The 25,106-nt window shown below is 32.8% G+C and overlaps 1 protein-coding gene across 1 annotated transcript in view; it reads right to left on the bottom strand.

Annotated features, from left to right (window-relative positions):
• Window positions 1-25,106, bottom strand: part of LOC127713054 (RNA N6-adenosine-methyltransferase mettl16-like) — a 28,663-nt gene extending 3,557 nt beyond the window's left edge. Inside the window, exons 1-6 of the mRNA XM_052219655.1 lie at window positions 24,957-25,106; window positions 11,215-11,544; window positions 10,001-10,141; window positions 8,395-8,653; window positions 7,962-8,031; window positions 6,535-6,624 (exon numbers count right to left, since the gene is read on the bottom strand). Coding sequence (XP_052075615.1) covers window positions 6,535-6,624; window positions 7,962-8,031; window positions 8,395-8,653; window positions 10,001-10,141; window positions 11,215-11,536 — 882 coding nt within the window. The 5' untranslated portion in view covers window positions 11,537-11,544; window positions 24,957-25,106. The remainder of the gene's footprint in view (window positions 1-6,534; window positions 6,625-7,961; window positions 8,032-8,394; window positions 8,654-10,000; window positions 10,142-11,214; window positions 11,545-24,956) is intronic.

Raw genomic sequence — 25,106 nt, 5'->3', positions numbered from 1 at the left:
TTGAAATCAAACAAAGTTTAATTTTGGACCCCAATTTGGACCAACTTGAAAACTGGGCCCATAATCAATAAAATGCTTCGCTGGGCGCAGCTTGATACGACCGCAGAGGTCGAACCCTGAACAGTTGGGGCAAGTATGGACACAACATTCAAGCTTGATACAGCTTTGGATTTGGATTGTGATTAAATATTTGACACAGCATAGGTTTCTAACACAGATTGAATGTGGTCTAAGAACTTAAAAATTTTAAATTGGACATTCACCTATTATGGTCCAATATCCAAAATCTAAATACATGGTTAGATTCAGCATATCAAAGAACCCCAAGAATTCAATTTTTGATGAAATCAAACAAAGTTTAATTTTGGACCCTTTTGACCTCAATGTGGACAAAGTTGATAACGGGGCCCAAAAATCAAAAATCTAAATACATGGTTAGATTCAGCATATCAAAGAACCCCATATATTCAATTTTTGTTGAAATCAAACAAAGTTTAATTTTGGACCCCGATTTGGACCAACTTGAAAACTGGGCCCATAATCAAAAATCTAAATACATGTTTAGATTCAGCATATCAAAGAACCCTAAGAATTCAATTTTTGTTAAAATCAAACTAAGTTTAATTTTGGACCCTTTGGACCTTAATGTAGACCAATTTGAAAACGGAACCAAAAATTAAGAATCTAAATACACGGTTAGATTCGGCATATCAAAGAACCCCAATAATTCAATTTTTGATGAAATCAAACAAAGTTTAATTTTGGACCCTTTTGACCTCAATGTGGACAAAGTTGATAACGGGGCACAAAAATCAAAAATCTAAATACATGGTTAGATTCAGCATATCAAAGAACCCCATATATTCAATTTTTGTTGAAATCAAACAAAGTTTAATTTTGGACCCCGATTTGGACCAACTTGAAAACTGGGCCCATAATCAAAAATCTAAATACATGTTTAGATTCAGCATATCAAAGAACCCTAAGAATTCAATTTTTGTTAAAATCAAACTAAGTTTAATTTTGGACCCTTTGGACCTTAATGTAGACCAATTTGAAAACGGAACCAAAAATTAAGAATCTAAATAAACGGTTAGATTCGGCATATCAAAGAACCCCAATAATTCAATTTTTGATGAAATCAAACAAAGTTTAATTTTGGACCCTTTTGACCTCAATGTGGACAAAGTTGATAACAGGGCACAAAAATCAAAAATCTAAATACATGGTTAGATTCAGCATATCAAAGAACCCCATATATTCAATTTTTGTTGAAATCAAACAAAGTTTAATTTTGGACCCTGATTTGGACCAACTTGAAAACTGGGCCCATAATCAAAAATCTAAATACATGTTTAGATTCAGCATATCAAAGAACCCTAAGAATTCAATTTTTGTTAAAATCAAACTAAGTTTAATTTTGGACCCTTTGGACCTTAATGTAGACCAATTTGAAAACGGAACCAAAATTTAAGAATCTAAATACACAGTTAGATTCGGCATATCAAAGAACCCCAATAATTCAATTTTTGATGAAATCAAACAAAGTTTAATTTTGGACCCTTTGGACCTCAATGTGGACCAATTTAAAAACGGGGCCCAAAATCCAAAAACTAAATACACGGTTAGATTCAGCATATTAAAGAACCCCATGAAATCAAGAATAAAACCCCATTGAAATTGGTCAAGAAATAAGCAATTTATAGGAAGTATCTTCTTTTGCACAATCCTGTGCTATTAAATATTTCTTGCTATTGCGCAATACTGTACAATTGACAATTTCTTGCTATTGTGCAATATTGTGCTATTGGATATTTCTTGCTATTGCGCAATACTGTGCAATTGAAGATTTCTTGCTATTGCGCAATACTGTGCAATTGAAGATTTCTTGCTATTGTGCAATACTGTGCAATTGAAAATTTCTTGCTATTGCACAATACTTATTATATAATAATTTACACATCCTGTTTGGTGTGTATCTCCTACCATATCATTATTATTTGATTTTAAATATAAATCAGAAATAACCAACTTAAAATGGAAAATTTTAAAAGAAACAAAAAAGGAAAAAAAGAAAAAAAAGGAAAAAAAATAAATCCCCCCCCAAAATTTTTTGAACCCCCATTATGATTCATCACCCCCAAACTCAATCCCAGCCTTCCCTTTGTGGTATGGTACCTTGCAGTACAATTTCAGAGAGATCCGTACACTTGAACACAAGTTATTGTCTGGAAACTAGAAAAAAATGTGTTTTTTGGCCCCTTTTTGGCCCCAAATTCCTAAACGTAAAACTAAATACACGGTTAGATTCAGCATATTAAAGAACCCCATGAAATCAAGAATAAAACCCCATTGAAATTGGTCAAGAAATAAGCAATTTATAGGAAGTATCTTCTTTTGCACAATCCTGTGCTATTAAATATTTCTTGCTATTGCGCAATACTGTACAATTGACAATTTCTTGCTATTGCGCAATATTGTGCTATTGGATATTTCTTGCTTTTGCGCAATACTGTGCAATTGAAGATTTCTTGCTATTGCGCAATACTGTGCAATTGAAGATTTCTTGCTATTGTGCAATACTGTGCAATTGAAAATTTCTTGCTATTGCACAATACTTATTATATAATAATTTACACATCCTGTTTGGTGTGTATCTCCTACCATATCATTATTATTTGATTTTAAATATAAATCAGAAATAACCAACTTAAAATGGAAAATTTTAAAAGAAACAAAAAAGGAAAAAAAGAAAAAAAAGGAAAAAAAAATAAATCCCCCCCCAAAATTTTTTGAACCCCCATTATGATTCATCACCCCCAAACTCAATCCCAGCCTTCCCTTTGTGGTATGGTACCTTGCAGTACAATTTCAGAGAGATCCATACACTTGAACACAAGTTATTGTCTGGAAACTAGAAAAAAATGTGTTTTTTGGCCCCTTTTTGGCCCCAAATTCCTAAACGTTTAGGGCAATTACCCCCAAACTCAAACCCAGCTTTCCCTTTGTGATATGGAACCTTGTAGTACAATTTCAGAAAGATCCATACACTTACACACAAGTTATTGTCATGAAACTAGAAAAATGCTTGTTTTTTGCCCCTTTTTTGGCCCCTAATTCCTAAAATTTGGAGGCAATTACCCCCAAAATCAATCCCAGCATTCCTTTAGTGATATGGAACCTTGTGGTACAATGTCAAAGAGATCCATACACTAACACACAAGTTATGTCTGGAAGTTACAAAAATGCTTATTTTTGGCCCTTTTTTGGCCCCTAATTCCTTTACTGTTATTACCATAACCCCCAAAATCAATCCCAACCTTCCTTTTGTGGTATTGAACCTTGTGGTAAAATTTCATAAAGATCCATTCACTTAAACTAAAGTTAGAGTGCGAAAACCAATGTGTCTTCGGACGACGCCAGACGACGACGACGACGACGACGACGCCAACGTCATACCAATATACGACCACAAAAAATTTTTTGCGGTCGTATAAAAATCTAAATACATGTTTAGATTCAGTATATCAAAGAACCCCATATATTCAATTTTTGTTGAAATCAAACAAAGTTTAAATACTGGACCCTATCTTGGACCAACTTGAAAACTGGGCCCATAATCAAAAATCTAAATACATGTTTAGATTCAGCATATCAAAGAACCCCAAGAATTCAATTTTTGTTAAAATCAAACTAAGTTTAATTTTGGACCCTTTGGACCTTAATGTAGACCAATTTAAAAAACGGGACCCAAAATTAAAAATCTAAATACACGGTTAGATTTGGAATATCAAAGAACCCCAATAATTCAATTTTAGATGAAATCAAACAAAGTTTAATTTTGGACCCTTTTGACCTCAATATGAACCAATTTGATAACGGGGTCCACAAATAAAAAATCTAAATACATGGTTAGATTCAGCATATCAAAGAACCCCATATATTCAATTTTTGTTGAAATCAAACAAAGTTTAATTTTGGACCCAAATTTGGACCAACTTGAAAACTGGGCCAAAAATCAAAAATCTAAATACATGTTTAGATTCAGCATATCAAAGAACCTCATATATTCAATTTTTGCTAAAATCAAACAAAGTTTAATTTTGGACCCTTTGGACCTTAATGTAGACCAATTTGAAAACTGGACAAAAAATTAAAAATCTAAATACACTGTTAGATTCGGCATAACAAATAAATAAATGTGATCAAAGATTTTACAAATCTAATGCGCCATACTGTGCAATTCAAGATTACTTCTTGAAATTTTTCAATATTTGACTTACACTGTTTTAGATTATCTTTATTGTTCATTAACCATTACTTTATACATAATTTAAAAGCAGTGTAAGGGAGATAATTTCAATGATGTATTTGATTTATCTCCCTTACACTGCTTTAAATTATGTTTTGTACTAAAGTATTTGTCCATTAACCAGGACAACCTTGTTTTTCCCCCTTTTTTGCCCCTAATTCCTAAACGGTTTGAGCCATAACCCCCCAAAGCAAATCCTAACCATCTCTTTGTGGTATGGAAACTTGTAGTATAATTTCAGAGAGATCCATACACCGTTCCACAGTTATTGTCTGGAAACTAGAAAATGCTCATTTTTGGCCCCTTTTTGGCCCCTAATTCCTTAACTGTTGGTACCATAACCCCCAAAATCAATCCCAACCTTCCTTTTGTGGTATTTAACCTTATGGTCAAATTTCAAAAAGATCCATTCACTTAAACTAAAGTTAGAGTGCGAAAACCAATGTGTATTCGGACGACGACGCCGGACGACGACGACGACGCCAACGTCATACCAATATACGACCACAAAATTTTTTTGCGGTCGTATAAAAACGGTTATGGATAAGTTCGATATCTTTAGCACGATGGAAACCCCATATTTCTGATGCATAGCCTAAGACGGATCCGACCATACTGTCGAAAAGAAACATCTGTTCTTCTGGAGTGATAAAGAATTGTTTGAGAGAATTCATTAGAGATGACATGGCTCTAGATCCTTGTTGTGCTAAACGTTTTTGAGTATGTAAAAACTTTCCGTTGTAATGTAATAATATACCAAGGTACACATATGAATTAACAACTTGCAGTTCCTTGTTATTGATAATGTCATTGATGCCTTATTAAATCTCATCAACATGGCTGTAGATTGGAGAGCAATGATAACAACTGAAGATTGACCCAGTGATCAGACATTGAAGAAAAAAGGGAAATAATGGTTTTACAAACTTGATGCAGACTGTACTGTTAAAATTGTTGGAAAGGGAAGAATTTAAAATACTTAACAATGAAATAAATTGAAAATTTAAAATACCATAAAAAAAAATTAAAAAAGGTGTCTGTGGGACACACATGCTCCCACTTGTAAATATGCATGAGTCAATGTAATAATTCAAACCTTATCTATAACTTTTTGTTTTCTTTGAAACTTAATGACATTCCTTTCTGTATGTTGTCCTTAGTGATTGATCGGAGTTTGTATTATCTCATTTTTCCATTTATAAAGGGACATAACTTGAGAATGATAAAGGTGACTCTACCATATTCAACCTTTATTTGTGTTTGGTGGTAATAAGCATTGTGTATAATTTTCAGAATATTTGGTTGTGGCAAAATAAAGTTAGAGTGCTGAAACTGCAAGTTTACCATTTTTTTCCATTTATAAAGGGACATAATTTGAGAACAGCAAAAGTGACACCACCCATATTTAAACTTGATCTGTGTTTGGTGGTAATAAGCATTGTGTATATGTTTCATAACATTTGGTTGTGGCAAGGTACAGTTAGAGAACGGAAAATAATTTTGTGACATACAGACATAATACTAAAGGACATACACATAGGGGTAACACCTAATGCTCACTCAACTGCAGTGGTATATATATATGCATTAGTCACTATTTTTTATTACTTAAACTCTGTATTTCAGGTCAATCATTTTGTTTCAACACTTCTATATATTAATTATTCAATAATTTCAAATAAAAGAAATTACAAAATGGTTTGTTATTCTATCAGAAGAGTTTCCCTTGATTTTCAAAATCATACCCATCTCTTTTTCACCTTTTTATAGAAATATGTGACTGGTCACTGTGGTAAATGTAAATGACTTGATAGTGGACAATGGGAGATAACTCAACTAAATTTGTCAACAGGACCACAATTAAGTTCTTTCCAAACAGAGACAAACATGCGCGAGACAAGTAGATCCATTACAGTATTATTCTTTTTAATTTGCTTGATCAAAACAAAGTTAAATTGGAATCAGAATGTCAATGCTAAAAGAAATTAGTTCAAATAAGTTTCTAATCATAAAAGGGCTTAATGGTAAAATTGAAGTCTATGATAATGATTTGGTTTACAGATTTGGTTTACAGCCATTGAATATCTGTGTTACAGATGACAAGTTGTTTGTTCAATTTGTCCAAAAACTGTTCTCTTACCACATTTATGACTTATCACAAGATTTTTTTACTTAATGAAACTGAAAACACATTCCAGGTTTAACAATAATACAATACTTACAGGAAATTTAATAGTTTCATCAAATGACCAGCCGAGTCCCCATCTCATTGTCTTTCCCTGACAAAATTCTGTTGTAGAGAAATTTAAAATCTACAAAGACAGAAAAAAAGAACAATTTTTTCAATAAAATATAAATTGGTATAGGATTTGCAATTCAATCCTGTATCTTGACATACAGGTATACTTGTAGAAGATTTGGTAATTCTTTCATTTCCTTTTATAATGCAGTCAAACATGATACAAAGGTCTACCAGTGGCGGATTCAGAAATTTTCATAAGTAAGGGGGGGGGGGGGGGGGGAGGTCATTGACTGCCCAAGAGAGGGCCCACTCTAGTCATGCTTCAGTGATTCCCTAAATAATCAACCAAATTTTTCACACAAAAGGCTGCTTAGATTTGGTTTGGAAGCTTTATACAGTTAAAAGTATAATTGTAAAACTTTGTAGATTTCTGTCCAATTTGCAGCTATGTTAAGGACTGGTATCAGTTTTGTAAACTTGGCAGTAACCTTGTTATCTTGTGGCTTAATAAAAAGCACTAGATTATTTTTGACAAAAAATGTTGATTTCTCTTTTAATGCATAACCTTAGTCATATGAAACTTCAAATTAAAAAAAAAAAATTGAATACGATTATATATCTTTAAATGAAGTTTTACTATAAAACAAGTGTAGGTAAAATTTCTTGTGAAAGAAAATCCTTTATAGTATCAAAAGCTTCATAAATGTATACTGCTATTGAATTATTATCTTCCCCATACATTAATTTTCCGATATGTATGAAACCTCTTGTTAGAACTTTGGTCACTTCACAGGGCAAGAGAGAGGGGAAAATCGTGATGAAAGAATGTAAACAAACATGCACGAGAAGGTATATAGTAATAACTGATTCGTAAAGATCAAATTAAATACTACAAATCATTAAACAACTGTTAAAGAAAAGTTTAATTACTAAATGGGAATGAATGGGAAATACAAAAAATAAATGGAGAATGTGTCTATGGGCAACAGATGCCCACTGCTTGTAAATATGCATGAGTCAATGTACCAATTATTGACATTTTCTTTTCTTTCAAAGTTAATGACATATATTTCTACATGTCTATAAAGGGACATAACTCATAAACGGTAAAAGTGACGCCACCAAATTCGAACTTGTTCTGTGTTTTGTGGTAATAAGCATTGTGTATAAGTTTTATAACATTTTGTTGAGGCAAACTGTTTGTTGCATGGTGCCCAGGCCCCCCTTTTTGTGGGAAAAATTTGGTGGATTATATAGTGAATCACTGAAGCATGACTGGAGCGGGCCCCCTCTTAGGCAGTCAGTGGGCCCCTCTTATGAAAATTTCTAGACCTGCCACTGTATACATTCGTAATAAATATAAAGGATTCTCTTCTCCTCTCTACCATACCATACATATTTACTTACCTTTAACTTTCTGAGTTCTTCTTTCAGGGGAGACAAACTTGTTTTCTTACCAACCATACTGGTATATACTCTATAAACGAAAAGTAACAAAAAACAAATTATATAAAAAAGTTTAATACATGTACATAATTGCTTTCCTCGCTCCCTTAATTTTATGAGATTATTCATAAAAACAGATGGTTCTAATTTTAAAACAAATCAAATAAATTATGCTCCCACCCAATCAATAAATAAAAGACAGAGGAGAATCTGTGAACTCACATTTTGGTTTTCAGATAACTTCTTGCTAAAAGAGGTCAATGACTCTTTTCACAAAAAATAAAAGGATTGAAATTGATCGTAAATTATACTGAACTGTTTATCACTTACAAATATTTTAACTAGTTGGAGTTTGTTTATTTAAAATAGATGCTAGATTGTAACAATATATTACCTGACTTTTGTTTTAAGCTCCAAGGATTCATGAATCATCTTCTTAACGAACTCCACTTCTCCTCCAAATGCCACACTTTCTGTTGGGCTTGCTGTACACACAGAATGGGGTTCTGGTCGGTCATCTGATCGGGTATTTGTGATACCCTGTGCCTCCAGATTGTCCATAAAGAATGGTGGGTTACACATGCAGAAGGTATAGGTGGCAGCACTGACCTTTAAAACATCTAGAAGGACAGCACTTTTTTCAACCTTTTGAACTACAAAAAAAAAAATGTTTTGTATTAAATGATTAGTACTCATTAATTCAATATAGCAATAATAATATAAACAGTACCAATTTAACTGCACCAGATGCACATTTCGACAATTTTAAAATGTCTCTTCAGAGATGCTCGAGGCCAAAATATTTGACACCTAAAATCTAATCTGCTAATACAAATGTTGAAGAGCAGATCAAACTAAAAAGGACCTAAAATATAGCCAAATTTGGCCAAGGAATCAGAGCTTTTGCATGAGGGAGATATATTCTTCAATTTAAAATAATTTCAAAAATTTTCTAACAACAAAATTTAATCAAACAATATATCATATTTTCATGTCAGTACCGAAATACTGCCTACTGGGCTGGTGATAACCATGTAAGTACCAGTAGCAACTTTAATTCCTTTTAGATCAACTAGTAAAAGTGGTGGTTATATATATTACACTGGAAAAAATAATATAAATTGAAAAGATAGGCCTTTAATTTTTTTTTCAGTTGGTAAAACTATGCAACACTCTGGCTTTTAAATGGTTTTATTGACTCATGGCAATAACTCCTATAAGGCATGTAAGAGGTCGACTGACAATTTCTGCCATATTTTACTTTTATTTTTAGTTCTTATCTTGCTGATTGTTTTTGCTGTTTACAGTTTCTCTCTGTCTAGACTATTATACTTTCAAGTTTATAGCTAAATATCAAAATATTTATAAAGAACTTCATTTAAGTTCAATAACTCCTGGTCGTTTTATAGTTTTTGTCAAAATAGACATTAAGTCAGTGGTTGTTGTTGGTTTATGTCTGTCATATTTGTTTTTAGTAAAATACCAATAAGGCTGTTAGTTTTCTTGTTTGGATTGTGTCACATTTTTCATGTTGGGGTCTTTTTATAGCTGACTGTATGGGTTCTCCTCATTGATAAAGGCCTTATGGTGACCTATAATTGCATATATCTTCATCATTTGAACTCTGGTGGATAGTTGTTTCATTTATTGTAGCAATCATACCACATCTCCTTGTTTTTATATTAGTGTTATCAAAATTCTGAACATGAGAGACTAGTCAGATTTTCTCTATCTATAATGATGATCCAGATACAATGTATAAGAAAATACTTGCTTTTAAACCCCTACATGGCGATGCATGTTCTTTTTTAACCATAGCAACCATGTAGGTCTGTATCGGGATCATCAGATCAATTTGTGAATTTAGATAGTTTAAGATAGTATTAGAGGATATTTAGGTAAAATTTAACAGACAAAGGACCCAAAGCGATGGTAATAGCTCACACATGCCCCATGGTGGGTAAACAATGAATCCACAATAATATTAAAACTATTTTTACCTTGTATTAAATTAGTCATCTGGTTTCTTTCCACATTTTTCACAGCACATGTGAAATTAGTATCATCAAGTTCAGTAGCAAGAAATCTCCATTTATTCATCCTAGCAGAGAGAAGGGGATATACACAACTTCCTCCTGTTCCTGTTAAAAAAAAAATCAGAATATAACCTTTTCTTGCTACTAGAGCTATTTTCCTAATGCTTGTAGTTTAAAGGTTTGGTTACATTTTAGCTTGCTTGTTTTGTTTGTATAAATGTTTGCTCAAGCATTGTAATTAATATTGACATCTGCAATCAATAGATAGGTCGGGTTTCATCTTGTATACATTATACTTAAATTCCTTCCAAAAAATATGTAAAGCTAAATTTTCATTTAATGTCTAGAGCTCTATCATACTATAATATTCATATCCTGAATTGAGCAATCCATGAACAATAACTACAGAAGCAGCTAACATAGTATACAGAAAGATGTTGACTAGCTTCTTAGATGCAAATATTTAATGGACCAATGTATCAACTATTAAAATCCTGTTAATAATTTACTAAACTATGTTCAAGTGTAGGACAGCATGCTTTCTTATCAGCAGGATAAGAACTTTGAGAATTTTTTATAAAGATATGATTTATTTATTATTTCATTTGTTATCCATAACACTGTTATTTTAGTGTTGGACGATTTTCCTTGACTGATTTTCATTGTATGTTCTTTAACATTTGTTTAATGTATGTTTTGTTAATCCATAGATCGAGATTTGAAATGGAGAGTGTTGACCTCTCATAAAATTATTTTAAGTTAATCCAGCCACATAATCATACAGAAGTGCCTGTCCCTAGTCAGGAACATTGACAGTTGTTATCTTAAATCAGTCATATCTTCTTTCTTATTTAGAGAATTTGTTAATGAAGGCAGATCTTGAATTTTTTTCTCTTTAATATATTCACTACTTTTTTTGTTTTTGAATTCAAACATTTTAAAGCTTGTCAAGTTATCATGGTTAGAGTGTAGACATCTGCAGTTTTGAAAAACTTTTGTTTATTGTTGAAGACTATTAATTTGCCCTCTGGATGTCTTTTCATTATTTTTATTATCATTTTGGACAAACCAATTCTGGCATTTAAAAGAAAATGAACCCAAAGAGAATCTTTTTTTCAGATTCTTACCAACAATTTGATTCTTATGATTCTAGTAAATTATAATATGCTTAATATTACCAACATCTATTCCTGAAATGTCTCCCTCCACACTGGAATCTTTCAAAATATCTTCTATCCATAAGATATAATTAAGCCTCAAAGGAATGGTGGGTACCAGTCTATCAGGAGGCAACACAACATCCAATCCAAAGTCTTCTTTCATTAGTGTGGTGGAAAGCTGCCTTAAAGAATCAGGATTTCTGAAGTCAAGAAAAAGCTTCCCACTTACATCTGGATAAACATGTTTCCTAAATTCGGGATATTTGATGGCAAGGTACTGGAAATTTGCCTTCTTGTTTTTGTACTTGTTCCTTGGATGCATGAACTTGTTCAATGCCATGGTTAATTCTGTAAAATGAGGGAACACTGTAATGTAACTTATAATCAAAGTGCTTGAAAGCACACAAAGAAAAGGTCCTTTTCCAGAAATTTACTTCATGACTTTCATTTTGTTTTTGTTAGTGTTTATTATCTCATTTTTACTTGTCATGCTTATTGTAAATATACTTCGATCTGCTGATTTCAAGCATAGTATAGGAATTACCTTTCTTTGTCAAAAAAAAAAAAAAAATCAAGAGTTCCAGAGCTTATTTAAAGTTTTTGAAGACAAATTGTGACACAGGAGGGAAAGTTGATTTTTGTATTACATTTGAAGGAAACAACAAACTCATAAGTATACTTAAATGCAAAGAAAAATCTCATTTTAAACAAGAACATTTTCTGTTATCGACTTTCAATTACATATAGAGAAGAATATAGGCAACAGTAGTTTACCGAAGTTCAAATCTCATAAATTGATTAAAAAGACATATCAAGGTAATAAACAAAACTGAGGGAATGACATTAACTTTAAAAGGAGTGACACGAAGTGCGTCAACAGGGTAAGGCCCTTTATAAGAAGAGTCAGATTTGCACTTTCCCATGACCAAATTAACTTTCTGAGGATTGCAGGAAATAAATTTTTAAAGCACTGAGCTTCAGAAACCAAAGATTTTTTTTTTAAAAAGATCCATGTTTTGTTCTGTTAATGGTGACAGGTTTTAATAATTATTTCATGCAATGTATCTGCCCACTTTGAGACCCCTTATAAGGGAATGAATGTCTTTTCTTGGTAGGACTAAAATCATCTTAAACAGTTTTACTGAAATCATTATCATGATTTTGACTTGGTAGTGTATCACTGATTAACACTGAATATTTTACATGTGTAGGTGTAATACCACCATTGATTTCCCCCTATTAGTCTTTGTTAAATTTGCACTTTTCAAAAAATTGTGCAGAATTTATCTTTGTTTCAAATAAAGAAATACTTGGCATGAGTAAAGTTTTATCCTGTCCAGTAGTATGGAAAAAATTTCACATAACATTTCATTGCATATAAGAAAATAACCATCACTGGAAGTTAACCAATCAAATTTTCCCCCTTTTTTAACCTGTGTACAAGCTTTAGTAACCATGTAACCTCAAGTTTCCAAAATATTCTATAGAAACCCCAAATAAAGAAATAATGGTGCTTTGAAATACCCAAGATATATGTTTATGACTCAGAAATGTTTTACTTCAATGAAATGTAGGATCAATTACCTACAACTGTCAAATTCAAGGGAATATTTTTTTTCGACCTATTTTCTTATGCAACCGGATGTGACGTACTATGATTTGGTGGTATTACACCTGTAGTAATTTTATTGGCTGATATAAAATTTATCAGAACAGAAAGTAGGAAGGAGTGTTGTCAGATCCTGAATATAAGCGATGGGTGGAGACAGGATCTTTATTTCAATCAGATTAGGCTATTTCTTTGCCATAACTGTCAAGCTAGTCAAATAGTGATTCAAAATCTAAAATATAATTGAGGACCCTGTCTTTGAAACAGTAGAAAATCAATATACAAGGAATCCAAAATCTTTCAATTTTCAGTTTTCTTACATGAGCCTGTGCGCAGAAATCTATTCCGTTTTTCACTGTATTTATTGTTTAACATAGGAATACAATTTCCCACATTTTTTTTATCTGATAACACCATGAAGAAACATAAACATCCCACAGTTTTGTATATCTGATTGCTGAAAAGTATGATGACGACATGCATTAAAGGGACACTAGCTGTCAAATTCATGTTCACCGATTTGACTCAAATTCTCATATTTGATTTATAACAATGCAAAACATTTGTCCAAACTATTAAAAGTCTAAAATAAACAGTTAACAGGACAGTTAACAGGACATGGGCATGATAACACGTAGCTTCGTTTCGTGTGTATTTTAGTCTAGACGCCATCTAATTAACTATCGAGTTGATCTCCAAAGTCATCCGATGACCATAAAATTAAGCGATGTAAACATAAATAAAGATATAAATAGATTAAGCGAATTCATGCTATTGGATTTTTCTAGGTCTATTTAATTTCATATTATAGATTAAAAATATATGTTTATCATCATTTTTACCTGTATAAGAATGATTTTTAGTGGATCGGATCAGTCAATCAAATGATTTACCATTGTTTCACTTTCAAAGTTGACATTCTTTTCATTTAAATAACTTTACACATACAATTGAAGTTCACATGAATACGGATTCAATGAGGTCGAATTATTCACTTGCAAGTGAATAATTCATCATCAATGTTTCTTAGCTTATTTTGACAAAATTGAACCATACTGGCAGCAAAAGCGAATACTGTGGATTCATTTTTATTCGTGGTATACCAATTTTCGTGGGTTTCGTGGGTCACAGCAAACTGCATAACATAACCGGAAATAAACGTCCAACTCCATACACATTTCTCGGGATTATTCTTCGTTGAATTCTTAAATTCGTGGGTCACAGCGAACCACGAATTTAAGAATTCAACGAAGAATAATCCCGAGAAATGTGTATGGAGTTGGACGTTTATTTCCGGTTATGTTATGCAGTTCTAGTATAGTGTTGACTAGCGATAAACATTGTAACATAACATGTGTTTTTAATGAAAGAAGATACAAGTATTTTGATTAAATCAATAATAAATATATCGAATATCACTGATAATTTACTTTTTAAAATTGATTAAAACTGTTCATGGAAAATAACTGCAAGTTGTTAATTACCGTGTCATAGTTTGGTTTACTGGTGATTAAAACTCAATAGGATTAAGTACGAGGATATTGCCCGTAGGTAATATTGTTTATGACAGGAACATTTATTTTCACACCTTTTACTAATTATATGACTGTTTATTATATCGTGATTAGGGAAATGAGCTTCCAATCATAGAGTTTATGAATGCCTTATAAAATTCCGACAACAATTTATAAATTGTAAAACAAACAAATAATTAGTTGTCTCCGTCCATTATTGTAATAGAAGTTTTCAATGAACACTTTAACCTAGAATGACCAAGCGAGGATTTTGACAATTCAAAACTTTTTCAATGAATTCCTTCTTTTTTGTTTGTTTTATTATTGATCAAACCAAGGAGGTTATATGATCTCCTAAATCAAAAAGAAATCAACGAATTACGTATCTGATTTTTTTTTTTTTTTTGTAATCAGCGATCCACGAATTTACGTATACCACGAAATGTCTTTTTTTCTCTATCCACGAAAATTGATACCCACGAAAATAAATGAATCCACAGTAATTATTTCACTATTTCACTTTCATTAATGATTGAACAAAAAAAATCATATATTAGATTTTTTATATATCTCGTAGCTAGTTCCCCTTTAAGACATAAAAATAAAATGTATACTACTTTCCCCTCAACTTTTTCGATCCTCTACAGAATCACAGATATATGTATGTATTTGATTTTAGAAAGGGAGATTCATTTATACTTATTGATCTATTTCTGTCAGTTCTTTTAAGATGTATGCATTTCACATCTCTGGTCAGTGCAACTTTTTTTCAGGACTGTGTGAGACTGAGTTTGGAGCTTTAAATCCTATGAATGTTAAAAATATTTTCAGTTTCATGTAGTTCACACAAAAAAATGTTCTACATAACAAGTCTTTAATGTTTAATCTACATAGATGGGAATCAAATTGCAGTTGTGGGATAGTATAACAACATACCACTATAGATATATTAATTAGAGTCTATGTGACTGAAAAAGGGCTGTGGCTCTGTGATAATTATATAAAAGTTTAACCAATCAAAATGTAATTTAATTTAATAATTTGCAAACTAGACTGTCCTTTAAATTTTTGTTTCTTCCCTATTGGTACTTTGTTAAGCATTGCGATGAAATAAAATCCAACTGTACTATCATTAAGTGTAATAGCTGGACCATAAAAGTTTAAGAAATGACATTTTTCTTATTTTCTTTATTAAGAGTTAAGGTGAAATCAGAGACACATAATAATCAAAGCACTGTAAGCGCTGTAGGCAGTTAACCAAAAACAAAGGCAAACGTAATTATGAAAACTGTGGCAGTGTTGCTTCAATTTTTTTTTAAAGATTTGAAAGAACAAACATTAAAAATTCGTATATTGTACATTTATGTTCATTAAATGAATTGATTATTAAGGCAAATCAATTAATATTTCATCAAGGTTTTCAAAAGCAACTCATATATCAATGTAAATGACCCCCATCTTCACCCCCATATGCATGATGTTACTCCATACCAAGTTTGGAATAAAATGACAGGTGATTTTAAAACAGTTGGTCAAACATTCTCGGGCTTTACACTGCTTGAAAAATTTATATGTTTTCTTTAAAATGAGCCATAAATGAAAATTATTATAGGCCCAGAAATAATTTTATAAATAATTAAAGAAATTCAATTAACCTAGACTCATTTTTTGCATCAATAAAATTTTATAATAAACAAGAAATGATTGTAACAGGATGCCGTTACGAAGTCTCCCAAAAAAAGCCCCCATAATTCGTCATTCCCATGGTCTCCTGACCGTTGGCAAAGTCCAGTTCATATTGGTTTGGTCTAGTAAAGTGATATGCATATGTGACACCTAGGAGATTGACCCTGTATGTCATTCAAATCTTTTTGAAATGATGAACAGGAATAAATATGGTTTAGGTGTGGGTATCTCGACCGCTTACAAGTTATCAAACAGGAGGGGTGGGGTGACCCCAGGGACTCCCCCTATATTTCATTTGATTTGTTATATTGTCCCATACATGAATATATATGGTTTAGGGGTGGGGATCTTGACTGTTTACAAGTTCTCAAACAAGAGGGGGTGGGGTGTCCCCATGGACTCCCCCATTATTTTATTTGATTTGTTTTATTGTCCCATACATGACAAGAAATAATTCTAACAGGATGCTGTTACGAAGTCTCCCAAACAAAGCTCCAATAATTCGTCATTCCCATGGTCGCCTGACATTGGGCAAAGTCCAGTACAAATTGGTTTGTGATATGCATAAGTGACGCCTATGGATTAACCCTGTATGTCATTCAAATCTTCTTGAAATGACGAACAGGAATATATATGGTTAAGGGGTGGTGATCTCGACTGTTTACCAGATAAAACCACATTCTCAAATTGAAAGGGGTGGGGTAAGAATATAAGGTAGGAGGGTGATCCCCAGGGGACTCGCCCTTTATTTCATATGATTTGTTTTTTTGTCCCATACAAGAATATATATGGTTTAGGGGTGGGGATCTCGACCGTTTACAAGTTTTTAAACAGGAGGGGGGTAGGGGTGACCCAAGGGGACTCGCCTTTTATTTCATTTGATTTGTTTTATTGTCCATGCAAGAATATATATGGTTTAGGGGTGGGGATCTTGACCGTTTACAAGTTTTCAAAAAGAAGGGGGGTGGGGGTTACCCCAGGGGATTTCCCCTTAATTTCATTTGATTTTTTTATTGTCCCATACAAGAATATATATGGTTTCCCCCCGTGGACTTCCCCTATATTTCATTTGATTTGTTTTATTGTCCCATACAAGAATATATATGGTTTAGGGGTGGGGATCTCAACCGTTTACAAGTTCTCAAACAGGAGGGGATGGGGTGACCCCAGGGGCTCGTCTTTTATTTCATTTGATTTGTTTTATTGTCCCATACAAGAATATATATGGTTTCGGGATGGGGATCTTGACCGTTTACAAGTTCTAAAAAAGAAGGGGGGGTGGAGCTGACCCTCTGGACTTCCCCTATATTTCATTTGATTTGTTTTATTGTCCCATACAAGAATATATATGGTTTAGGGGTGGGGATCTCGACCGTTTACAAGTTTTCAAAAAGAAGGGGGTGGGGTTACCCCCATGGACTTCCCCTATATTTCATTTGATTTGTAGTATTGTCCCATACAAGAATATGTATGGTTTAGGGGTGGGGATCTCGACCGTTTACAAGATAATAGCACATTCTCAAATTGAAGGGGGTGGGGTGACCCCAGGCACTCACCCTATATTTCATCTGATTTGTTTTATTGTTCTGTGATCAATTCTGAAGACTGTGTGTGTCTATCACTTACAATTTTCAAGTTAAAGTCATTTGAAAATTTAAAAAAATAAAATCTCATAGGTTTCTATAGTAAACCCCTCTCTTCTGTATGCCCCTTAAAATACCCCTTAATAGACCCCAATGCACAAATGATTGGTTGATGGCTCCCCTATACATGTTAATCTAACATTTTATGAAACCCTAAGTAAATCTGACAAGGGGTTTTGGAGAACCGCTGCGGACAAGTTCATCTTTAAAGTGGCGGAAGAAGAAAAAGAAAAAGAAAAAGAAAAAGAAGAAGAAGAATAATAAAAATCAGAAGAACTGAGCAAAAACATTAAGTTTCCAAACTTTGTTTGGGAGACTTAAATTTATATGGTTTAGGGGTGGGGATCTCGACAATTTCCAAGTTCTCAAACAGGAGGGGGTGGGGTGACCCGAGGAACTCCCAATATATTTCATTTGATTTGTAATATTGTCCCATACATGAATATATATAGTTTAGGGATGGGGATCTTGACTGTTTACAAGTTCTCAAACAGGAGGGGGTGAGTGTCCCCAGGGACTCCCCCTATATTTTATTTGATTTGTTTTATTGTCCCATACATGAATGTATATGGTTTAGGGGTGGGGATCTCAACCATTTCCAAGTTTTCAAACAGGAGGGGTTGGGGTGACCCCAGGGACTCCCCATATATTTCATTTGATTTGTTATATTGTCCCATGCATGAATATATATGCTTTGGGTTGGGGATCTCGACCGTTTACAAGTTCTCAAACAAGAGGGGGTGGGGTGACCCCAGGGACTCCCCTATATTTCATTTGATTTGTTTTGTTGTCCCATACATGGATATATATGGTTTAGGGGTGGGGATCTCGACCATTTCCAAGTTCTCAAACAGGAGGGGTTGGGACGACAATCGGGACTCCCTCAAATTATTTTCATTTAATTTCTTTTATTGTCCCTTACAAGTATATATATTGTTTAGGGTATGGGGATCGCGACGGTTTACAAGATAAAAGTACATTTTCAAATTGAAGGGGGTTGGGATGACCCACAGGGACTCACCCTATATTCTGGTTGATTTTTTTATTATCCTGTTCTCATTACTGAAGACTGCATGTGTCTTTCACTTACTGTTTTCGAGAAATAGTCATTTGAAAATTTAAAATTTAAAAAAATAAAATCCCATAGGGTTCTAAAGTAAACCCATCCCTTCTTCAGGCCCCTCCAAATACCCCTAAATAGACCCCAATGCACAAGCAAAAGATTAATGGCTCCGCTAGACATGTTAGTCTAATATTTTATGAAACCCTAAGTAAATCTGACAAACGGTCAAAGTTGTCTTCTTAGACGGATTGAGTGGATTCGGTCCGACTTGTCTCGGGGACGAGTTGTCCACATTACTTAAAACATCCCATCAACGTCGATTTCCGCATCTGTTTCATGGCCTCGTTTCATTCATAAAATAACAACAACCATATTTGGCACGATAAGTTAAAAATTACCGCCCACTTATATAACTTTATTTCCTCCATCATAGAGATTTGTTGTACATGAACAATATTCCTGCGCATTTTACCATTTGGGAAATATAAACGACTTGTAATTACCGATTTTCGGCGATGAAATATTTCATACAATTGTTCTTTGACATCGTAGCCAAAAGCACAGGGGATAATAAACTACGTACCGATTTCTATTGAGCACTACTTCCTATGTGCAACTTCAAAAGTTTTGGGTAGTTCGACGATCATTTAAGGTTTTTCTGGTCATAATGTTTGTATTCCAGAAATAAAAGTATTAAAAAAATGTCCAATTAGTTATAAATAACATAATAGCCAGCTAGATAATAACAATGGCACGTATTTCAGCATTTATTGGGTAGAACACAAATCTAGGGTGCTCGCATAAGGCAGCTTAACTGCCTAACAATGTTATTATATATTATACGTCTCTGGTGACAAACATTTGCTGTAAGTGAGGCTGGAACTTGCAGATTATTTACTTCACTAGGATCCTTAGATATTAAATTAAAACACTCATACGACTGTGTAGTTAATTTTCAAAGTTAAAAATCTAAATCCTAGGAAAACATTGGAGAATAAATAACAAAATCTATTGTACTTTTAATATGAAATAAAAGTATGGTCAAAACAACTTTTATAACATGGCCAAAGTGCTACATAGTTTGACTGAAATGTTTCCATGACAGGACAGGGGCGATTACTATAAAAGTAATTTATAACATTACAATTATACCTAAATTCAAATTTAATCAATTACAAAAGATTACTTTTCTTAAAAGCAGTCATTATTACAATTGATTGCATTGTATTATGTGATATAAAAGAATTTTTTTTAAAAGAACACATCCTCGCATAAAAATTACTAATTTGAGTGAAAAGTTGTGTTTTTAATAGATATCTTTAACATAATATACATGTTATTAAGAACAAACAGCAGGAGCAGTTGAACATGTGTCTTGTTTGTAAGCAAAGACAAGTGTACTTTCTCTGTAACAAAAAGTGACATTGTTTTGATAAATATTTTTAGATCCCAGTGCAAATTTTCAGACAAAAAAAACCCAATAAAATGCTTTGCAGAGCGCAGCTTCATATGACCGCTGACGTAAAACCCAAAACAGTTGGGGCAAGTATGGACACAACATTCAAGCTTGATACAGCTCTGTATTTGAATTGTGATTAAATATTTGACACAGCATAGGTTTCTGACACAGAATGTATGTGGTCTAAGAACTTAAAAAAATTGAAATTGGACATTTACCTATTATGGTCCAATATCCAAGATCTTTATACATAGTTATTTTCAGCATATCAAAGAACCCCAATAATTCAATTTTTTAATGAAATCAAACAAATTTAATTTTGGACCCTTTGGACCTTAATGTCGACCAATTTCATAATGGGGCCCAAAATCCAAATACATGTTAGACCCAAGAATTCAATTTTTAATAAAATCAAACTAATTTTAATTTTGGACCCTTTGGGCCTTAATGTGGACAAAATCAAAAACGGGGCCCAAAATCCAGAAATCTAAATACATGGTTAGATTCAGCATATTAAAGAATCTCAAGAATTTAAGACTTTGAATTAAACCCCATTGAAATTGGTCAAGAAATACTAGTAAGCAATGTTTACAAAGTATTAGAAAAGTTTTTGTTTTTGGCCTGTTTTTCCAAAATGGTTAAGGCGATAACCCCCCAAATTTATCTCAACCTTCTTTTTTTGGTATGGAACCTTGTGTTACATTTTCATAAAGATCCATAGACATATACTCAAGTTATTGTCCGGAAACAAGAAAATCCTTGGTTTTTTTAGCCCCTAATTCCGAAATGGTTTGGGACATTACCCTCAAAATCAATCCAACCCTCTTTTTGAAGTATGGAACCTCTTGGTACAATTTTATAGGGATCCATACACTTTCACACAAGCTATTGTTTTGAAACAAAAAAAAACTTGTTTTTGGCTCTAATTACTAAACAGTTAGGACAATGGTATTGTGTTTATAATAATAATTATTAAAGTATTAAGAACTTACAATTTGTTTCAATTTTGTTCTTAATATAGACATGATATTGTTAAACATCTAACCCCCTTGTTTTATTAATTTTGTATTTACATTGTGTCATAGATCAAATTTATTCGTTCAATGTATGTTCACTTGTTTTTGTTAATATGTCTTTTGATTGGGTTAAGCCATTTCAATTGATATTTGATAGTGTGTCTTTCCATGTTGTGATGTTACACTATTGTTTCAGGTAGGGTGAAGGTTGGAGCTATTTAAACGTTGAACCCCGCCACATTCTATATGTGCCTGTCCCAAGTCAGGAGCCTGTAATTGAGTGATTGTTGTTTGTTGCTGTTGATCATATGCATTGTTTGTTTATTGTTTTATACAGTTATTGTGTTGCTCTGTTGCACCACTGTCCCAGGATTAGGGGGATGGTTGGGCGCCCACTATCATGTTTAAACCTGCTGCATTTGTTTGCACCTGTCCTAAGTCAGGAACCTGATGTTCAGTGGTTGTCGTTTGTTGATGTGGTTCATAAGTGTTTCTTGTTTCTCGTTTTTTATATAGAATAGACCGTTGGTTTTCCCGTTTGAATGGTTTCATGCTAGTTATTTTTGGGGCCCTTTATAGCTTGATGTTCGGTGTGAGCCAAGGCTCCGTGTCGAAGGCTGTACTTTGACCTATAATGGTTTACTTTTACAAATTTTACTTGGATGGAGAGTTGTCTCATTGGCACTCATACCACATCTTCTAATATCTATATCATGTATATAGACACATTTGCACACATATAACATATACTAATATTAAAACGTACATTACAAAAAGGAAAGACAGCATCGTTGCGATGCAACAATTGACATTGAAAAAAATACTATTTATTTTTTTTAGGCCAAATCCCAACCTTCCTATTGTGGTATCGAACCTTGTAGTACAATTTCCAAGAGATCCATACACTTATTCTCAAGTTATTGTCTGGAGACCAAATGTCTTTGGACAACGACGACAACATCATACCATTACACGGCCATCAAAATTTTGCGGTCATATAAAAACTAGAGTAACAGATTGCTTTTGATTTTAAACGTCCTCTTTTAATTTTAGTTTTCAATGCCTTTCAGCTTCATTATTTATTTGATTTTGCAACTGTTTTGTTCAAGCCACTGATGTCTCATGTGTGGATGATATATAGACGTGTACTCAATTATAAGCCTTGTATCTTTGTTCCGTTTTATTCCATTGAAGATTTACCAGTAAAAGAAATACTCATTTATATCACATGTCTTCTCTTCTTCTTCTTCTGTAGACGACAACATCATACCATAATTAGGCATCAAGTAGGCCTATTGTAGGTAGGGGCATTATTGATTTTCACATGTTTTTACATGTCTTAATCACTACTTCAAATTTTATGACCAAAAGTAAGTGATCTTGGGTAATAAGATAAAATTGTATTACATTATAATTGCAATAATCAATTAGGTTTTCTTTAATGTAGTTTATTATTTTCATTATGTATATGATTGCATGAAAAATTTATATATTGGATAGTTAGAAAACACATGTTATTGATTATTATTTTTATGGAAAACAAAATTTATACAAATTACTGAAAAAAAGAAAGTGGGTTCATTGATTTTGATCATAAAATTTAACTTCCAGTATGATTCTAAAATTGATATGAAAAGTAATAAAAAGGTATTCATGATTACACTTGACTTTTGCAATGTAATTGATTCAATTATGATTACTTGTAATATAGGGACCCCAATTACAGTTAGTTAGGGGTACTACGTGTACAAGTAATCTTTATTCACTTGGAGTAAAAAAAATATACTTATATAAGTTAATTATAATGTTTGAATAATCTCCCCTTAATTTTCTCAAAAATTCACTTGTATAAGTAAATTTTTTTTACAATCCCACAAAAATTCTCAAGTTTTGAGATGTAAAAACATGCCTTTAATGATTTTTCCCAGGTTAGCTCATAATTTTTTATTAGATTTCAATGTTTCATCTCATTAATTCAACAAAGAAACTGATTGCGCAAAGATCTTAAGTATTTGCGCATAAGGCCTTCAAAAATTGCTCCTTGGGGGCTTGTAAATGAGCAGCGTTCTGAAGATAACAGACAAATTAGATTTTCATTGTCCATGAAATTACACTTAAATGATTAGTTAAGACATGTGCAAAGGACAGACAATTTAAAATTCTATTAGAGCAAAGAAGTCCTAAGAATTCAAGGAAAGAAGATAGGATGACGTTTTCACTTATATAAGTAAAAAAATCTGAATGTCTAAGGGACATAACTAAGCCAATTTTTTTTTATCTATACAAGTAAATAAAATACACTTGAATGTATAAGTATTCTACAAATTTACTTACTTAAGTATTTTAATATTACTTCTTCAAGTAAATAAAAATTCTTTGTACAAGTAGTACCCCTGACTGACAGTAAGAAAATCAATAAAATGAAGAAAAAAAAATTAAATTACTAACATGACTAATGAACTCAAAATCGTTGAGTTTTTTTTTCTAACTTTTTCAGTTTCCTGCATTTGCGCAGAAATCTCTTTCTTTCTTCCGGTCTCATTTTTCACGGGACTTTGAGTAAAATATAGGAAGATGCATCATATTGTTTCCAGCAAATTTGCTGTTTTTGGATACGGAACAAAAATGCCATTTAAACAATTAACATAAATTTCTTACATTTAAAAATGAGTCTGGAGTTTGATCAACATACTATTTTATAGCAAACAAAATGTGCTCACTTGGGAAACTTACCTGATCAATTAACTTCAGATTTCAGTATCTGATAAGAATAACAAGCCGACTTGGTATCTTAATGCTTTGCTTTGTTTACATTGAAAATGACGTCACAACTAAAATCCATAAACAGGACCAACATCAGAAATGTTTCCGTATTTTCATTTATTTTTCAACAGATTCTGTAGCGAAAATATGCTTGAATTCAAAAAATAATTTATACGGACTTTGTCCTCTTTCACAGGTAAAACCTGCCTCGTATTAAAAATTGCATGAGTGTTGATTCCAGCTGATTATGATTACTGTCTGATTACGATTAACCTGTTCCTTGGACACGTCTTGCTCTTAACCCAGACATGCAGGACACATTATTCTGATGCGAGCAACCATTGTTAGCTCTAACTACCCAATGCTTAGAGCATAGTTGACAAGCAGAAAATAACCAGTGCGAAGAAAACCGCGAACAGTTCCTGCACTGTGTATCAATACATATACAGACACACATGGCACAAAATCTCCTGCACTTGAGTTGAGCATGCTACTACAATATGAAAAAGAAGATGTGGTATGATTGGCAATGAGACAACTCTCCACAAGAGACCAAATGACACAGAAATTAACAACTATAGGTCACCGTACGGCTTTCAACAATGAGCAAAGCCCATACCGCACTGTCAGCTATAAAAGGCCCTGAAATGACAATGTAAAACAATTCAAACGAGAAAACTAACGGCCTAATTTATGTACAAAAAATGAACGAATAACAAATATGTAACACATAAACAAACAACAACCACTGAATTACAGGCTCCTGACTTGGGACAGGCACATACATACAGAATGTGGCCACTGAGGCACTCAATTTGTCAACGCACACTTGTTCAGCCTAATTTTTCCTGGTGGAAACAATATTCAAGAATATTTCTTCCATTTGGAAACAATATGATAAACAGAATGACAGATAAAACTTTTATTAAAAAGAACTTCTATAATAATTTCCCTGACACAACTTGACGACAAATAATTAAAATAACTAAACACCATCATGTACTTACCGATGAAAAGATTGAGAAAACTATTATAAACAACTTCCACAATATACTGGGAAATGTTATTTCATATCAGCATGAAAATGTAAGAAAACGTCTAAAAATTAAAAAAAACGTTTCATGGGCGCAGACATATTGGATCCCGAGGAAGTCTCG

This window comes from Mytilus californianus, unplaced genomic scaffold (genome assembly GCF_021869535.1).
Source record: "Mytilus californianus isolate M0D057914Y unplaced genomic scaffold, xbMytCali1.0.p SCAF_8, whole genome shotgun sequence".
NCBI lineage: Eukaryota > Metazoa > Mollusca > Bivalvia > Mytilida > Mytilidae > Mytilus > Mytilus californianus.
This window is presented reverse-complemented; position numbering and strand designations above follow the sequence as displayed.